The sequence below is a fragment of the Oenanthe melanoleuca genome, chromosome 22, assembly GCF_029582105.1.
Source record: "Oenanthe melanoleuca isolate GR-GAL-2019-014 chromosome 22, OMel1.0, whole genome shotgun sequence".
Lineage (NCBI taxonomy): Eukaryota > Metazoa > Chordata > Aves > Passeriformes > Muscicapidae > Oenanthe > Oenanthe melanoleuca.
In genome coordinates this window covers 3,083,480-3,096,985 of record NC_079355.1, presented here as the reverse complement: position 1 = coordinate 3,096,985, position 13,506 = coordinate 3,083,480, and the positions used below count along the sequence as shown (strand labels likewise).

General features: G+C 49.0%; 1 protein-coding gene across 4 annotated transcripts in view; it reads right to left on the bottom strand.

Annotated features, from left to right (window-relative positions):
- Positions 1–13,506, bottom strand: part of PEBP4 (phosphatidylethanolamine binding protein 4) — a 96,958-nt gene that overhangs the window by 79,807 nt on the left and 3,645 nt on the right. For 2 of the 4 annotated variants that reach the window (XM_056508714.1, XM_056508712.1), the window contains exons 2-3: positions 9,617–9,744; positions 6,638–6,770 (exon numbers count right to left, since the gene is read on the bottom strand). In XM_056508714.1, the coding sequence (XP_056364689.1) occupies positions 6,638–6,770; positions 9,617–9,738 (255 nt within the window). In that variant the 5' untranslated portion in view covers positions 9,739–9,744. Of the gene's footprint in view, positions 1–6,637; positions 6,771–9,616; positions 9,745–10,152; positions 10,337–13,506 lie in introns of those variants that run through there. The other 2 variants (XM_056508713.1, XM_056508711.1) reach the window with 2 other exon arrangements.

Sequence of the window (13,506 nt, the reverse complement as noted above, 5' to 3'; positions counted from 1 at the left end):
CATCCCAGGGCTGATCTGCCATGGATTCAGAATCCAAAACATCCCAGGGCTGATCTGCCATGGATCAAACATCCCAAACATCCCAGGGCTGATCTCCCATGGATTCAGAATCCCAAACATCCCAGGGCTGATCTCCCATGGATCAAACATCCCAAACATCCCAGGGTTGATCTGCCATGGATTCAGAATCCCAAACATCCCAGGGCTGATCTCCCATGGATTCAGAATCCCAAACATCCCAGGGCTGATCTCCCATGGATTCAGAATCCCAAACATCCCAGGGCTGATCTCCTGTGGATTCAGAATCCCAAACATCCCAGGGTTGATCTGCCATGGATTCAGAATCCCAAACATCCCAGGGCTGATCTCCCATGGATTCAGAATCCCAAACATCCCAGGGCTGATCTCCCATGGATTCAGAATCCCAAACATCCCAGGGCTGATCTCCTGTGGATTCAGAATCCCAAACATCCCAGGGCTGCTCTCCCAAGGATGGAACATCCCAAACATCCCAGGGCTGCTCTCCCATGGATTCAGAATCCCAAACATCCCAGGGCTGGTCTCCCATGGATCAAACATCCCAAACATCCCAGGGCTGATCTGCCATGGATCAAACATCCCAAACATCCCAGGGCTGCTCTCCCATGGATTCAGAATCCCAAACATCCCAGGGCTGCTCTCCAGACACTCCCAGTCTCTGCCCCAGGACAGAGCAGTTCCAGCCTGTCCAAGCCATCCACGGCCTCTCTCCTGTCCCTGCAGTTCACCCTGCTCCTCACAGCACCAAAAACTGCCCCAAAATGGGTTTTTTTGGGCAGCAGATCCATGTTTGATAAAGTTGGGTTCGACACCTCAGTGTTTAACCATGACCAAATATCCAAACCCACCCTAAAATGATGCATGAAAACCCCCAGGTCAGGTTTGTGAGACCCCCCCCCCCAATTCCAGCTCCTTCCTCCCAAGGAGTGACCCCAAATCCACCCCAAATATCTGGGAAACCTCCCATCCTCCCCCCATCCTTCAGAAAACCGATCAATATTTCTGGAGAGAAAAACAAACACTCCTGCTTTGGCTTTTTTGGAGCTTGTTTTTCTTGGAGAGACAAAGTGTTCCACAGAGAGCGACACTTCCCACACAAGTTTGAATCCTCAAACCCCGAGATTTTCTGTTTTGGGTGGGAAAAGCATCCCCAGCCCTCCCCACCCATCCAGACCAACATCTCCTCCTTCATCAAATTTCCCGGAATAATTAATTAATCAAATCAAATAAATCACTCTCATGCCTCAGTTCTTGTCCCTACTCAGTTTAGGGTGGGTTTAAGAGGGAGGAAATATGATCCCAAAGCATCCTTAGGGGTTCAGAGTAAGGAAATTGTGTATTCTTATAGATGAAAATGAAAATAAAAATGAAAATAAAAAATAAAAATGAAATAAAAATAAAAATGAAAATAAATAAAAATAAAAATAAAAATAAAAATAAAAATAAAAATAAAAATAAAAATGAAAATAAAAATGAAAATAAAAATAAAAATAAAAATAAAAATAAAAATTAAATTTAAATTTAAATAGAAATAGAAATAAATAAAAATAAAAATAAATAAAAAATTAAAATTAAAATTAAAATTAAAATTAAAATTATAAATATAAATATTTTACAAATAAATATAAAAATAAATCTGAGGAAAATCAGAGCGAGTTGCCTGAGGGGTTTAAGGCCACCCAGCCTTAAAAAAAACGGAAAAACATCCCCAGAAAACTCCAAACTCCTGAAAAGGTGGGGACGGGGCTGTGAGGAGGAGTTTTAATTTTTAAATTTTTAAATTTTTAAATTTTTAAAATTTTAAATTTTTTAAATTTTTAATTTTTTAATTTTTAATTTTTTGATTTTTAAAATTTTTTTGGGGAAGAATCAATCAAACACCTTTAAGCAAAAACTTCTCCTTCCACCCACGTGACCCGCAGGGGGCAGAGACTCCCCCGGCTGCGGGAAAGAGCCGGAAACGGATCGACCCCAGTCCCGGAGCCGGAGCCGGACTGGGCACGGCGGAAATTATGGGATGGGCGGGGCTGGGAGTGAGACGGGGCCGCGCTGGGGTGTCCCCAAATCACCCCAATGTCACCTGGGCTGGTGTCCCCAAATCACCCCAATGTCACCTGGGTTGGTGTCCCCAAACACCCCAATGTCACCTCAACTGGTGTCCCCAAAACACCCCAATGTCACCTGGACTGGTGACCACAAAACACCCCAATGTCACCTCAACTGGTGTCCCCAAATCACCCCAATGTCACCTGGGCTGGTGTCCCCAAAACCTCCCAATGTCACCTCCTGGGGTGTCCCCAAAACACCCCAATGTCACCTGGGCTGGTGTCCCCAAATCACCCCAATGTCACCTGGGTTGGTGTCCCCAAACACCCCAATGTCACCTCAACTGGTGTCCCCAAAACACCCCAATGTCACCTGGATTGGTGTCCCCAAATCACCCCAATGTCACCTGGGCTGGTGTCCCCAAATCATCCCAATGTCACATCAATTGGTGTCCCCAAAACACCCCAATGTCACCTGGATTGGTGTCCCCAAAACACCCCAATGTCACCTCAATTGGTGTCCCCAAAAAACCCCAATGTCACCTGGGTTGGTGTCCCCTCGGCACAGCCCATGGGAGATCCCAGTTCCTCCCAGTTCTTTCCAGTTCCTCCCAGTTTATTCCAGTTCTTCCCAATTTATCCCAGTGTATCCCAGTTCCTCCCAGTGTATCCCAGTTCTTCCCAGTTTATCCCATTTCTTCTCAGCTCCTCTCAGTTTCTCCCGTTTCTTCCCAGTTTATCCAAGTTTCTTCCAGTTCCTCCCATTTCTTCCCAGTTTCTCCCAGTTTTCTGTTTCTCCGCTGTCCCCATTTCTTCCCAGTTTATCCCAGTTCCTCCCAGTTTATCCCATTTCTTCCCACTTCTTCTGTTTCTCCCAGTTTCTCTCAGTTTCTCTGCTTTCCCCATTTCTTTCCATTTTCTCCCATTTCTTCCCAGTGTCTTCCAGTTCTTCCCAGTTTCTTCCAGTTTCTCCCACTTCTTCCCGGTTTCTCCCAGTTTCTCCCAGTTCTTCCCAGTTTATCCAAGTTTCTCCCAGTTTCTCTCAGTTTTTCCGTTTTCCCCATTTCTTCCCAATTTCTCACATTTCCTCCCAGTTCCTCCCAGTTTATCCCATTTCTTCCCGGTTTATCCCAGTTTCTCCAAATTTTTCCCATTTCTTCCCGGTTTCTTCCAGTTCTTCCCAGCTCCTCTCAGTTTCTCCCATTTCTTCCCAGTTTCTCTCATTTCCTCCCAGTTACTCTCATTTCTTTCCAGTTCCTCCCAGTTAGTTTCTCCCAGTTTATCCCATTTCTTCCCGGTTTATCCCAGTTTCTCCAAGTTTTTCGCATTTCTTCCCAGTTCTCCCATTTCTTCCCAGTTAATCCTTCCCAGTTTCTTCCAGTTTCTCCCATTTCTTCCCACTTTCTCCCAGTTCTCCCAGTTCTCTCAGTTAGTTCCTCCCAGTTTCTTCCAGTTTCTCCCATTTCTTCCCACTTTCTCCCATTTCTTCCCAGTTCCTCCCAGTTTCTCCCAGTCCGGGCGGCGCTGGAGCTCGGGCAGTTCAATGCTGCCACCTGGTGGTGACAGGAGGGAACGGCAGCACCGGGATCCCCAAATCCCAAATCCCAAATCAATCCCAAATCCCAAAATCCCAATTTCCAAATTCCCAAATCTCAAATTCCATCAGGAGATCCCAGACCCCGACCCGAGGCCGGGATGACTTTGAAAAATTCACTAAAATTTTTTTAATTTTTTTTTTTTTTGGCTGAGCTGTGGCAAACCAATGCAACAGAATAAAAAAATCCAGTGGTCAGATAAACCAAAAATTAAGTGGCTGAAGTAGAGGAAACAAAATAGAAATGGCTAAAATGTTGTAAAAATTATAAATATTCAGTGGCCACTACAGAGAAATAAAATTAATTAAATTTTTCTCTATGTGTCACCACTTAATTGCTATTTTTCCTACATTGTGGCAATTTAATTCCTTCAAAATAGCCACGGTGGAGCCCAAAATTAAATCACTAAGAGGCTGCAAATAGCAAAAAATTAAATTATTAAGTGGCCACGTGTAGCAGAAAAAATAATTTAATTTATTTGCTGCCTTCTGGCTACTTAAATGGTGACAGTATAAAAAAAAATTAATTAATTGTTTTAAAAGAGTAAGGGAAATTATAAATGGCTGCAAATATTCTAAATTTAAATGTGGGGATATGGAGAAAAGAATTTATTAATTGGTTGGAATAGAAAATAGGTGTGATGTAGGGGAAAAAAATTAGAAAATGGCCAAAGGAAAGAAAATAGAAAGTATTAAAAATATTAAAGTATAAATAGAAATGTTTGTTATATAAAAATATAAATGTTATATGTTATATACTATATTAAAAATAAAAATAAAATAATGAAAGCATAAAAATTGTAAATAAATATAGAACATAAAATAAATAATATAAATTTTTTAAAATAAAAATTAAAATTTAAATAATTTAAAATAAATATAGAAATAAATATAGAAATAAATATAGAAATATAAAAATTAAATAGAAATTAAAATATAAATAAAAATGTAAAAAGGAAAAAGAAAAAATACATTTTTTAAAAAAATAAGTGGTTTCAGTGTCATAAAAAAAGTCTGAATGTGAAAAAAAAATTGATGATTTAATGGCCCCAGTGCAGGAAAAAATAAAAATAAATTACAAAAAATCACTAAAAATTAAAGACAATTTCATTATTTACAGCTCAGCCTCAACCTAAACCCGTGAACCAATGAGGAAAGGCGGGAAAAAAGTTTCCAAAGTCACCCTGATCCCAGGGAAAATCATCCTGATCCCAATCCCAGGAAAAATCCTGATCCCAAACCGAGATCCTGATCCCAAGAAAAGTCATTTTGATCTTGATCCCGATCCTGATCCCGATTCCAATCCTGATTCCAATCCCAATTCCAAACCCAATCCCTGTTCCAATCCCAATTCCAATCCCAATTCCAATCCTAATTCCAATCTTGATTCCAATCCTGATCCTGATCCCAGGAAAAGTAATTTTGATCCCAATCCCGATCCTGATCTTGATCCCCATCCTGATTCAAATCCTGATCCCAGGAAAAATCATTTTGATCCTGATCCTGATCCTGATTCTAATCCCAATCCTGATCCTGATCCTGATCCTGATCCTGATTCTAATCCCAATCCTGATCCTGATCCTGATCCTGATTCCAATTCCAATCCCAATCCTGATTCCAATCCTGATTCCAGGAAAAATCATTTTGATCCTGATCCTGATCCTGATTCTAATCCCAGTCCTGATCCTGATCCTGATTCCAATTCCAATCCCAATCCCAATCCCAATCCTGATCCCAATCCTGATTTCAGGAAAAGTCATTTTGATCCTGATTCTGATCCTGATCCTGATTCTAATCCCAATCCCAATCCCGATTCCAATCCTGATCCCGACCCCAATTCTGATCACAATCCCAATTCCAATTCCAATTCTGATCCCGATCCCGATCTCGACCCTGATTCCAATCCCGATTTCAATCCTGATCCCAACCCCAATTCTGATCACAATCCCAATCGCGATCCGGATCCCGACCCCAATCCCAATCATGATCCCGATTCTGATTCCAATTCTGATCTCAATCCCAGGAAAAGTCATTTTTGATCCTGATCCTGATCCTGATTCCAGTCCCAATCCCGATCCTGATTCTGATCCCAATCCTGATCACAATCCCAATTCTGATTCCAATTCTGATCCCGTTCCTGATTCCAGGAAAAATCATCCCAATCCCAATCCCAATCCCGATTCCAATCCCAATCCCAATTCCTATCTTGATCCTGATCATGATCCCAATTCTGATCCTGATCTTAGGAAATGTCATCCCAATCCCAATCCCAATCCCGATCCCGATTCTAATCCTGATCACAATCCCAATTCTGATTCCAATTCTGATCCCAGGAAAAGTCATCCCAATCCCTATTCTGATCACGATTCTGATCCCGATTCTGATCCCCATCACAATCCCAATCCCGATCTGGATCCCAATCCCAATCCCGATCCCGACCCCAATCCTGATCCCGATTCTGATCCCGACCTGGATCCCAATCCCAATTCTGATCACAATCCCAATTCCAATCCCAATCCCAATCCTGATCCCGATTCTGATCCCAATCTGGATCCCAATCCCAATTCTGATCCCAATCCCGACCCCGATCCTGATCCCAATCCCAATCCCAATCCCGATCCCGACCCCAATCCTGATCCCGATTCTGATCCTGACCCCAATTCTGATCACAATCCCAATTCCAATCCCAATCCCGATCCCGATCCCGACCCCGATCCTGATCCCGATTCTGATCCCGATCCCGACCCCAATCCCAATTCTGATCACAATCCCAATTCCGATTTCAATTCCGATCCAGACCCTGACCCCGACCCCGACCCCGACCCCAATCCCAATCCCGATCTGGATCCCAATCCCAATTCTGATCCCAATCCCGACCCCGATCCCAATCCCAATCCCGACCCCGATCCCGATCCCGACCCCAATCCCAATCCCGACCCCGATCCCGGCGCTGCCTCACCTTCCTGGCCCAGGGGAAGCGCACGCGGGGCTCGCCCCACTGCAGGCTGAGGCGCCGGCGGTAGCCCTGGCACTTGGGGATGTAGCAGCAGCTCACGTCCCCCACCTCGGGGTAGATGATCTCCAGATCCCCCCTGGGCAGCGGGAAATGAATTGGGAGTGGGAACTGGGGTCGGGAATGGTGGGGCGGGGCTGGGAATTGGGGTCAGGAATGGTGGGGAGGGGCTGGGAATTGGGGTTGGGATGGAGTTGGGATGGGGTTGGGAATGCTGGGGAGGAACTGGAGTTGGGAATTGGGGTTGGGAATGATGGGGAGGGGCTGGAACTGGGAATTGGGGTTGGGATGGGGTCGGGAATGATGGGGAGGGGCTGGGATTGGGGTTGGGAATGGTGGGGAGGGGCTGGGAATTGGGAATGGTGGGGAGGGGCTGTGAATTGGGAATTGGGGTTGGGAATGATGGGGAGGGGCTGGGAATTGGGGTTGGGATGTGGGAATTGGGGTTGGGAATGCTGGGGATTGGGAATTGGGGTTGGGAATGATGGGGAGGGGCTGGGAATTGGGGTTGGGAATGGTGGGGAGGGGCTGGGAATTGGGGTTTGGGAATGGTGGGGAGGGGCTGGGAATTGGGGTTGGGAATGGTGGGGAGGGGCTGGGAATTGGGGTTTGGGAATGATGGGGAGGGGCTGGGAATTGGGGTTGGGATGGAGTTGGGATGGGGTTGGGAATGATGGGAAGGAACTGGAGTTGGGAATTGGGGTGGGAATGATGGGGAGGGGCTGGGAATTGGGGTTGGGAATGTTGGGCAGGAGCTGGAACTGGGAATTGGGGTTGGGAATGCTGGGGAGGAGCTGGAGCTGGGAATTGGGGTTGGGATGGCTCTGGAATTCTGGGCAGGAGGTGGTGATGGGAATTGGGGTTGGGATGGGTTTTGGGAATGTTGGGCAGGAGCTGGAGGTGGAAACTGGGGTTGGGATGGGTTTGGAATGAGTTTGGGAATGCTGGGCAGGAGCTGCAGGATGCAGAGATGGGATAATGCAAGCTGGGGCTCTGCTCCCTCTCACAAGGAGGAATTTCAACGTTCTCCAGCAGATTTTGGGAAGGAATTCCTGGCTGTGAGGGTGGGAAGGGGCTGGGATGGAATTCCCAGAGCAGCTGGGGCTGCCCCTGGATCCTGGGGGTGTCCCAGGCCAGGCTGGATCCCCTGGGACAGTTGGGGTTGGAGCTGGGTGGGTTTTAGGGCCCTTTCCCACCCAGACCATTCCAGGATTCCATGGAAAAGCCTCTCCCTCCTTCCTCTGAGCTTTTCCATGGAAAACTTCTGCCATCCCCGGGGCTGCAGGAGTCACTTCCAAAGGGAAATGACTCCAGGTGCCCAGAGAGATTCCAGGGAAAGGAGGGAAAACAGCCCTGGCCAGGGGGACACTGGAATGAGCTGGGCCGGGGGGGGACACAGGGGATGTCCGGGCTGGGGAGGGGACAAAGGCCAGACTGGGGAGGGGACAAGGGCCAGGCTGGGGAGGGGACAGAGACCAGACTGGGGAGGGGACAAAGGCCAGGCTGGGGGGGTGACAAAGGCCAGGCTGGGGGAGTGACAAAGGCCAGGCTGGGGAGGGGACAGAGACCAGAGGACAAGGGCCAGGCTGGGGAGGGGACAAGGGCCAGGCTGGGGGGGTGACAAAGGCCAGGCTGGGGAGGGGACAAGGGCCAGGCTGGGGAGGGGACAGAGACCAGACTGGGGAGGGGACAGAGGCCAGACTGGGGAGGGGACAAGGGCCAGACTGGGGAGGGGACAAAGGCCAGGCTGGGGAGGGGACAGAGACCAGACTGGGGAGGGGACAGAGGCCAGACTGGGGAGGGGACAAGGGCCAGACTGGGGAGGGGACAAAGGCCAGGCTGGGGAGGGGACAAAGGACAGGCTGGGGAGGGGACAGAGACCAGAGGACAAGGGCCAGGCTGGGGGAGTGACAAAGGCCAGGGGACAGAGGCTGGTCTGGGGACAGAGGCCAGGCTGGGCAGGGAGGGTGACAAAGGCCAGGCTGGGGAGGGGACAAAGGCCAGGCTGGGGAGGGGACAAAGGACAGGCTGGGGAGGGGACAGAGGCCAGAGGACAAGGGCCAGGCTGGGGCAGTTACAAAGGCCAGGGGACAGAGGCTGGTCTGGGGACAGAAGCCAGGCTGGGCAGGGAGGGTGACAAAGGCCAGGCTGGGGGGGTGACAAAGGCCAGCAGACAGAGGCCAGGCTGGGGAGGGGACAAAGGCCAGGCTGGGTGGGTGACAGAGGCTGTGGAGGTGACAAAGGCCAGAGGACAGAGACCAGGCTGGGGAGGGGACAAAGGCCAGGCTGGGGAGGGGACAAAGGCCAAGCTTGGTAGGTGACAAAGGCCAGGCTGGAGGGGTGACAAAGGCCAGGAGACAGAGGCCAGGGTTGGGAGGGGACAAAGGCCAGGCTGGGTGGGTGACAGAGGCTGTGGAGGTGACAGAGGCCAGGGGACAGGGACCAGGCCAGGCAGGTGACAGAGGCCAGGGGACAGGGACCAGGAGACAGAGGCTGGACTGGGGAGGTGACAGAGGCCAAGCTTGGTAGGTGACAAAGGGCAGGCTGGGGAGGTGACAAAAGCCAGGGGACAGAGGCTGGACTGGGCAGGTGCCAAAGGCCAGGCTGGGGAGGGGACAGAGACCAGAGGACAAGGGCCAGGCTGGGCAGGGGACATAGGCCAAGCTTGGTAGGTGACAAAGGCCAGGCTGGGGGGGTGACACAGGCCAGGCTGGGGAGGTGACACAGGCCAGGGGACACAGGCCAGGCTGGGGGGGTGACACAGGCCAGGCTGGGGAGGTGACACAGGCCAGGCTGGCCAGGTGACAAAGGCCAGGGGACAAAGGCCAGGCTGGGGGGTGACACAGGCCAGGGGACAAAGGCCAGGCTGGGGGGGTGACACAGGCCAGGCTGGCCAGGTGACACAGGCCAGGGAACATCTCTCACCTGCAGAATTTCTGGTCCGTGTCCCGCAGGGGCTCGAAGACGCAGGCCAGGGTGTCCTGGCTGCCCCCGGCCCCGGGCACGAGCAGGGTCAGTGACACCAGCACGGCCCCCAGCAGCTTCATCCTGCCCTGGGGACAAGGGGACAGTCAGGGTCACCCCACCAGCACCCCCAGTTCAGCTCCCACACCCTCCATTTCCGCCTCTTTAATTCCATTTATTCCCGAACTGAGCTTTGCCAGGAAACCCCAAAACGACCCCAAAGCTTGGAGAAACCTTTCCCACAGGGCTGGTGCCTCATCCCCCCCACGTGGCACTGGGAATGTGGTGACACCACAGCGATCCTGGAGGGGACAGAGCCCCCATCTCCCAAAAACCACAGAAATTTTGGATCAGGATCTATCCAAACCCATCCCCGAGGACACACGGCCAGCCAGGACAGCAGGACACGTCCCTGCCTTGACCCAGCTCTTCCCTACAACTCTGACCCCCCATTTTTAATCCTGGGTTGGGTCCCCCACCCTCTGCCGAGCCCTCACCGAGTGGTCGCCACGGTGGCGAGCGAGGTGGCCACCGGGGCCGGCGGTGCCCGAGCCACTCACCGGCGTGCGGAGCTTTGGGGTTGCCGTGGAGATGTTTTCCTCGGCAGGAAAAAACGAGAGGGAGCGCGGATGGAAGTCAAACCGCAGGGAAAGGGCAAGCCTTTTTTTTTGCTTTTTTTTTTTTTGTGCTCCGAACCCACCAACGGCTTTTTTTGGGGTTTTTTTTAACCGCCCCAAACGGCAGCGGGTCCCCCCAAACCCAACCCAACCCCCCCCCCAGCTCCGGCAGCGCCTCGGGGTTAATTAGGAAGCTCAATTTAGATTTGCGCTTCTCTTCCATTTGTCTGATGGGCGTGGGGATGAGGCACATGCGGATAAATGAAATAGAATTATAATAATAATATATATAAAAAAAAATAAAAATAAAGAGGCCGGTGTGGGTTGGGAATGGGGATTACAGCAGCGAGGGGATCATTATATAATGGAGCTGGGGCTGCACGCTCGGAGAGCACGAGAGAAAGAGGAGCCGGGCTTAGCTAATTAGAAACATTAATGGATTGGGAATGATCGGGAGCTTTTAGGGGCTTTAATGGCTCCGGTTCCCACGCTGCCGAGATGGGCACAGCCCGTAATTAAAGCCCTGAGCCGGCAAATGGGCTGGAGTGAGTCAGGCTTTTCCCAGGAATGCCGGGCTGGAGGAGTCAGGAGCGCCCGCAGCGGGGTTTGCACCCCGAGGGTGTCACAGGGAGATGGGGTGCTGGGAATTTGGGATGCTCAAATCAGCAGAAAATTCCCAGAAATGTGGGAATGGGATGGTGAGAACAGGAATTTCCTCGGGGAATGGGGATGTGGCTGAAAGTTTAACCAGAGGGAGTTGGACACTGGGAGAGGTGGAGAAGGAGCTGCTGGTAAAACACGGGATGGTTTGGGATGGAAGGTGACATCAGTGTCACCATTCCATGGCAGGGACACCCCCAAATGTCCCAGGTGCTCCAACCTTTCCTTGGACACATCCAGCTCCTCTGGAATTCCATCCCAGCCAGGAATTCCATCCCAGTCTCCCCTTTCCCAGCTGGAATCCATCCCCTGTGTCCCGTCCCTCCATCCTTGGCCCCAGCCCCTCTCCGGCCCTGCCAGGGGCTCTGAGCCCTCCCTGGATCTTCCCTTCCCCAATTCCTTCAGCCTGTCCCCCCAGCAGCTGCTCCATCTCTAATTCACCACAGCCACACTGTTCCTGTGCCCAAAATCCACCTCCAAATTCACCACAGCCACAATTCTGTGCCCCAAAAATCTCCCTCCAAATTTTCCACAGCCACACTGTTCCTGTGCCCCAAATTCACCACAGCCACAATTTTCCTGTGCCCAAAATCTCCTTCCAAATTCACCACAGCCACACTTCTGTGTGCCAAAATCCACCTCCAAATTCACCACAGCCACAATTTTCCTGTCCCAAAATTCCCCTCCAAATTCACCACAGCCACAATTTTCCTGTGCCCCAAAATCCACCTCCAAATTCACCACAGCCACAATTTTCCTGTCCCAAAATTCCCCTCCAAATTCACCACAGCCACAATTTTCCTGTGCCCAAAATCTCCCTCCAAATTCACCACAGCCACACTTCTGTGTGCCAAAATCTCTCTCCAAATTCACCACAGCCACAATTTTCCTGTGCCCCAAATTCACCACAGCCACACTGTTCCTGTGCCCCAAAATCTCCTTCCAAATTCACCACAGCCACACTGTTCCTGTGCCCCAAAATCCACCTCCAAATTCACCACAGCCACACTGTTCCTGTGCCCCAAATTCACCACAGCCACATTTCTGTGTGCCAAAATCCACCTCCAAATTCACCACAGCCACACTGTTCCTGTGCCCCAAAATCTCCTTCCAAATTCACCACAGCCACACTTTTCCTGTGCCCCAAAATCTCCCTCCAAATCCCCATTTTCTATTTCAGACAGAAATAATTCACAATCCAGAGCAGCTCTGTGACCTCAGCTCAGGCTCAGGATCCTCTCCAGCCCCTTTGCAATGTTGTTTTTATTTTATTTTTTTTTTTTTTAGATGACCCCTTTGCAAAGTTCCCAAAACACCAAGAACCCAAAATGAGATAAACTCAAAATGGGATTTTTTTTTTTTTATTTCAAGCCCAGATATTGAGAAAAGCCAAAACCTGGAGACCTCTCACAGATCATCCCAAAAAGATTTACCAATGGAAAAGGTGCAGGGGATGCTCAGGAAACAAAAATCACAGGAGCAAAAATTTTAAAAATAAATAAAAATAAATAAAATAATTTTTTTACCATTTACTTTTTTTCTTTTTTTTTTTTTCTTTTCCCAAAAATTTCATTTCCTCCACTCAGGAGACAGAGTTTAAAGGGCAGTAGGAAACTTATTCAGTTTTTTCCAGGATAAAAAAAAATCCATGGGAAATGCTGCCAGGGCTGGACACCCTCTCCTGAGGGGTAGGAAATCACTGGAATATTTAATTTTTAATCCCCAGTGTTTTAAACCCAGACCAGGGTGACTCCAGGTAGAAAATCAACCCCAGGGATTTCCAGCAGCATCCTGCTCCTCTTGCCTCTGCCTGGAGCTCTCTCAGAAAAGGAGAAAAAAAGGGGAAAAAATGGGGAAAAAAAGGGGAAAAAAGCAGAAAAAAATGGAGAAAAAGGGGAGAAAAAGGGGAGAAAAAGGGGAGAAAAAGGGGAGAAAAAGGGGAGAAAAAATGGAGAAAAAATGGAGAGAAAATGGAGAGAAAATGGAGAGAAAATGGAGAGAAAATGGAGAGAAAATGGAGAAAAAATGGAGAAAAAATGAGAAAAAATGGAGAAAAAATGGAGAAAAAATGGAGAAAAAAGGAGAAAAAATGGCAGAAAAAAGCAGAAAAAAAGCAGAAAAAAGGGGAAAAGAAGCAGAAAAAAAGCAGAAAAAAAGCAGAAAAAAAGCAGAAAAAAAGCAGAAAAAAAGCAGAAAAAAAGCAGAAAAAAAGCAGAAAAAAGTAGGAAAAAAAGCAGGGAAAAAAAAGCAGAAAAAAGTTTCCCCTCTGGAGGAGGATCCTGGTGTCAAAGCAGGTGTGAGTTCCTGTCCCAGGGTGTTCCAGTCTCCCTGTCCTGACTCAGCCCTGTGGGACTGCAGGAATCTCGTTTTTCCAGCTGGGTGTGAGGGAAATCCAGGAATTCCCTCCTGGAATGGGGTGAGGAATGAAGAGAAGCTGCCCTGCTTCAAAATTTCCTTTTAATTTTTTTTTTTTTTTATAAAAACCTGTTTAAAACTCCTCTCCCAGCTTCCCCCGAGGGATATTTCCCAATGTTCTGGAAATAAAAATAAATCTTTCAAGATTAATTGAATTAA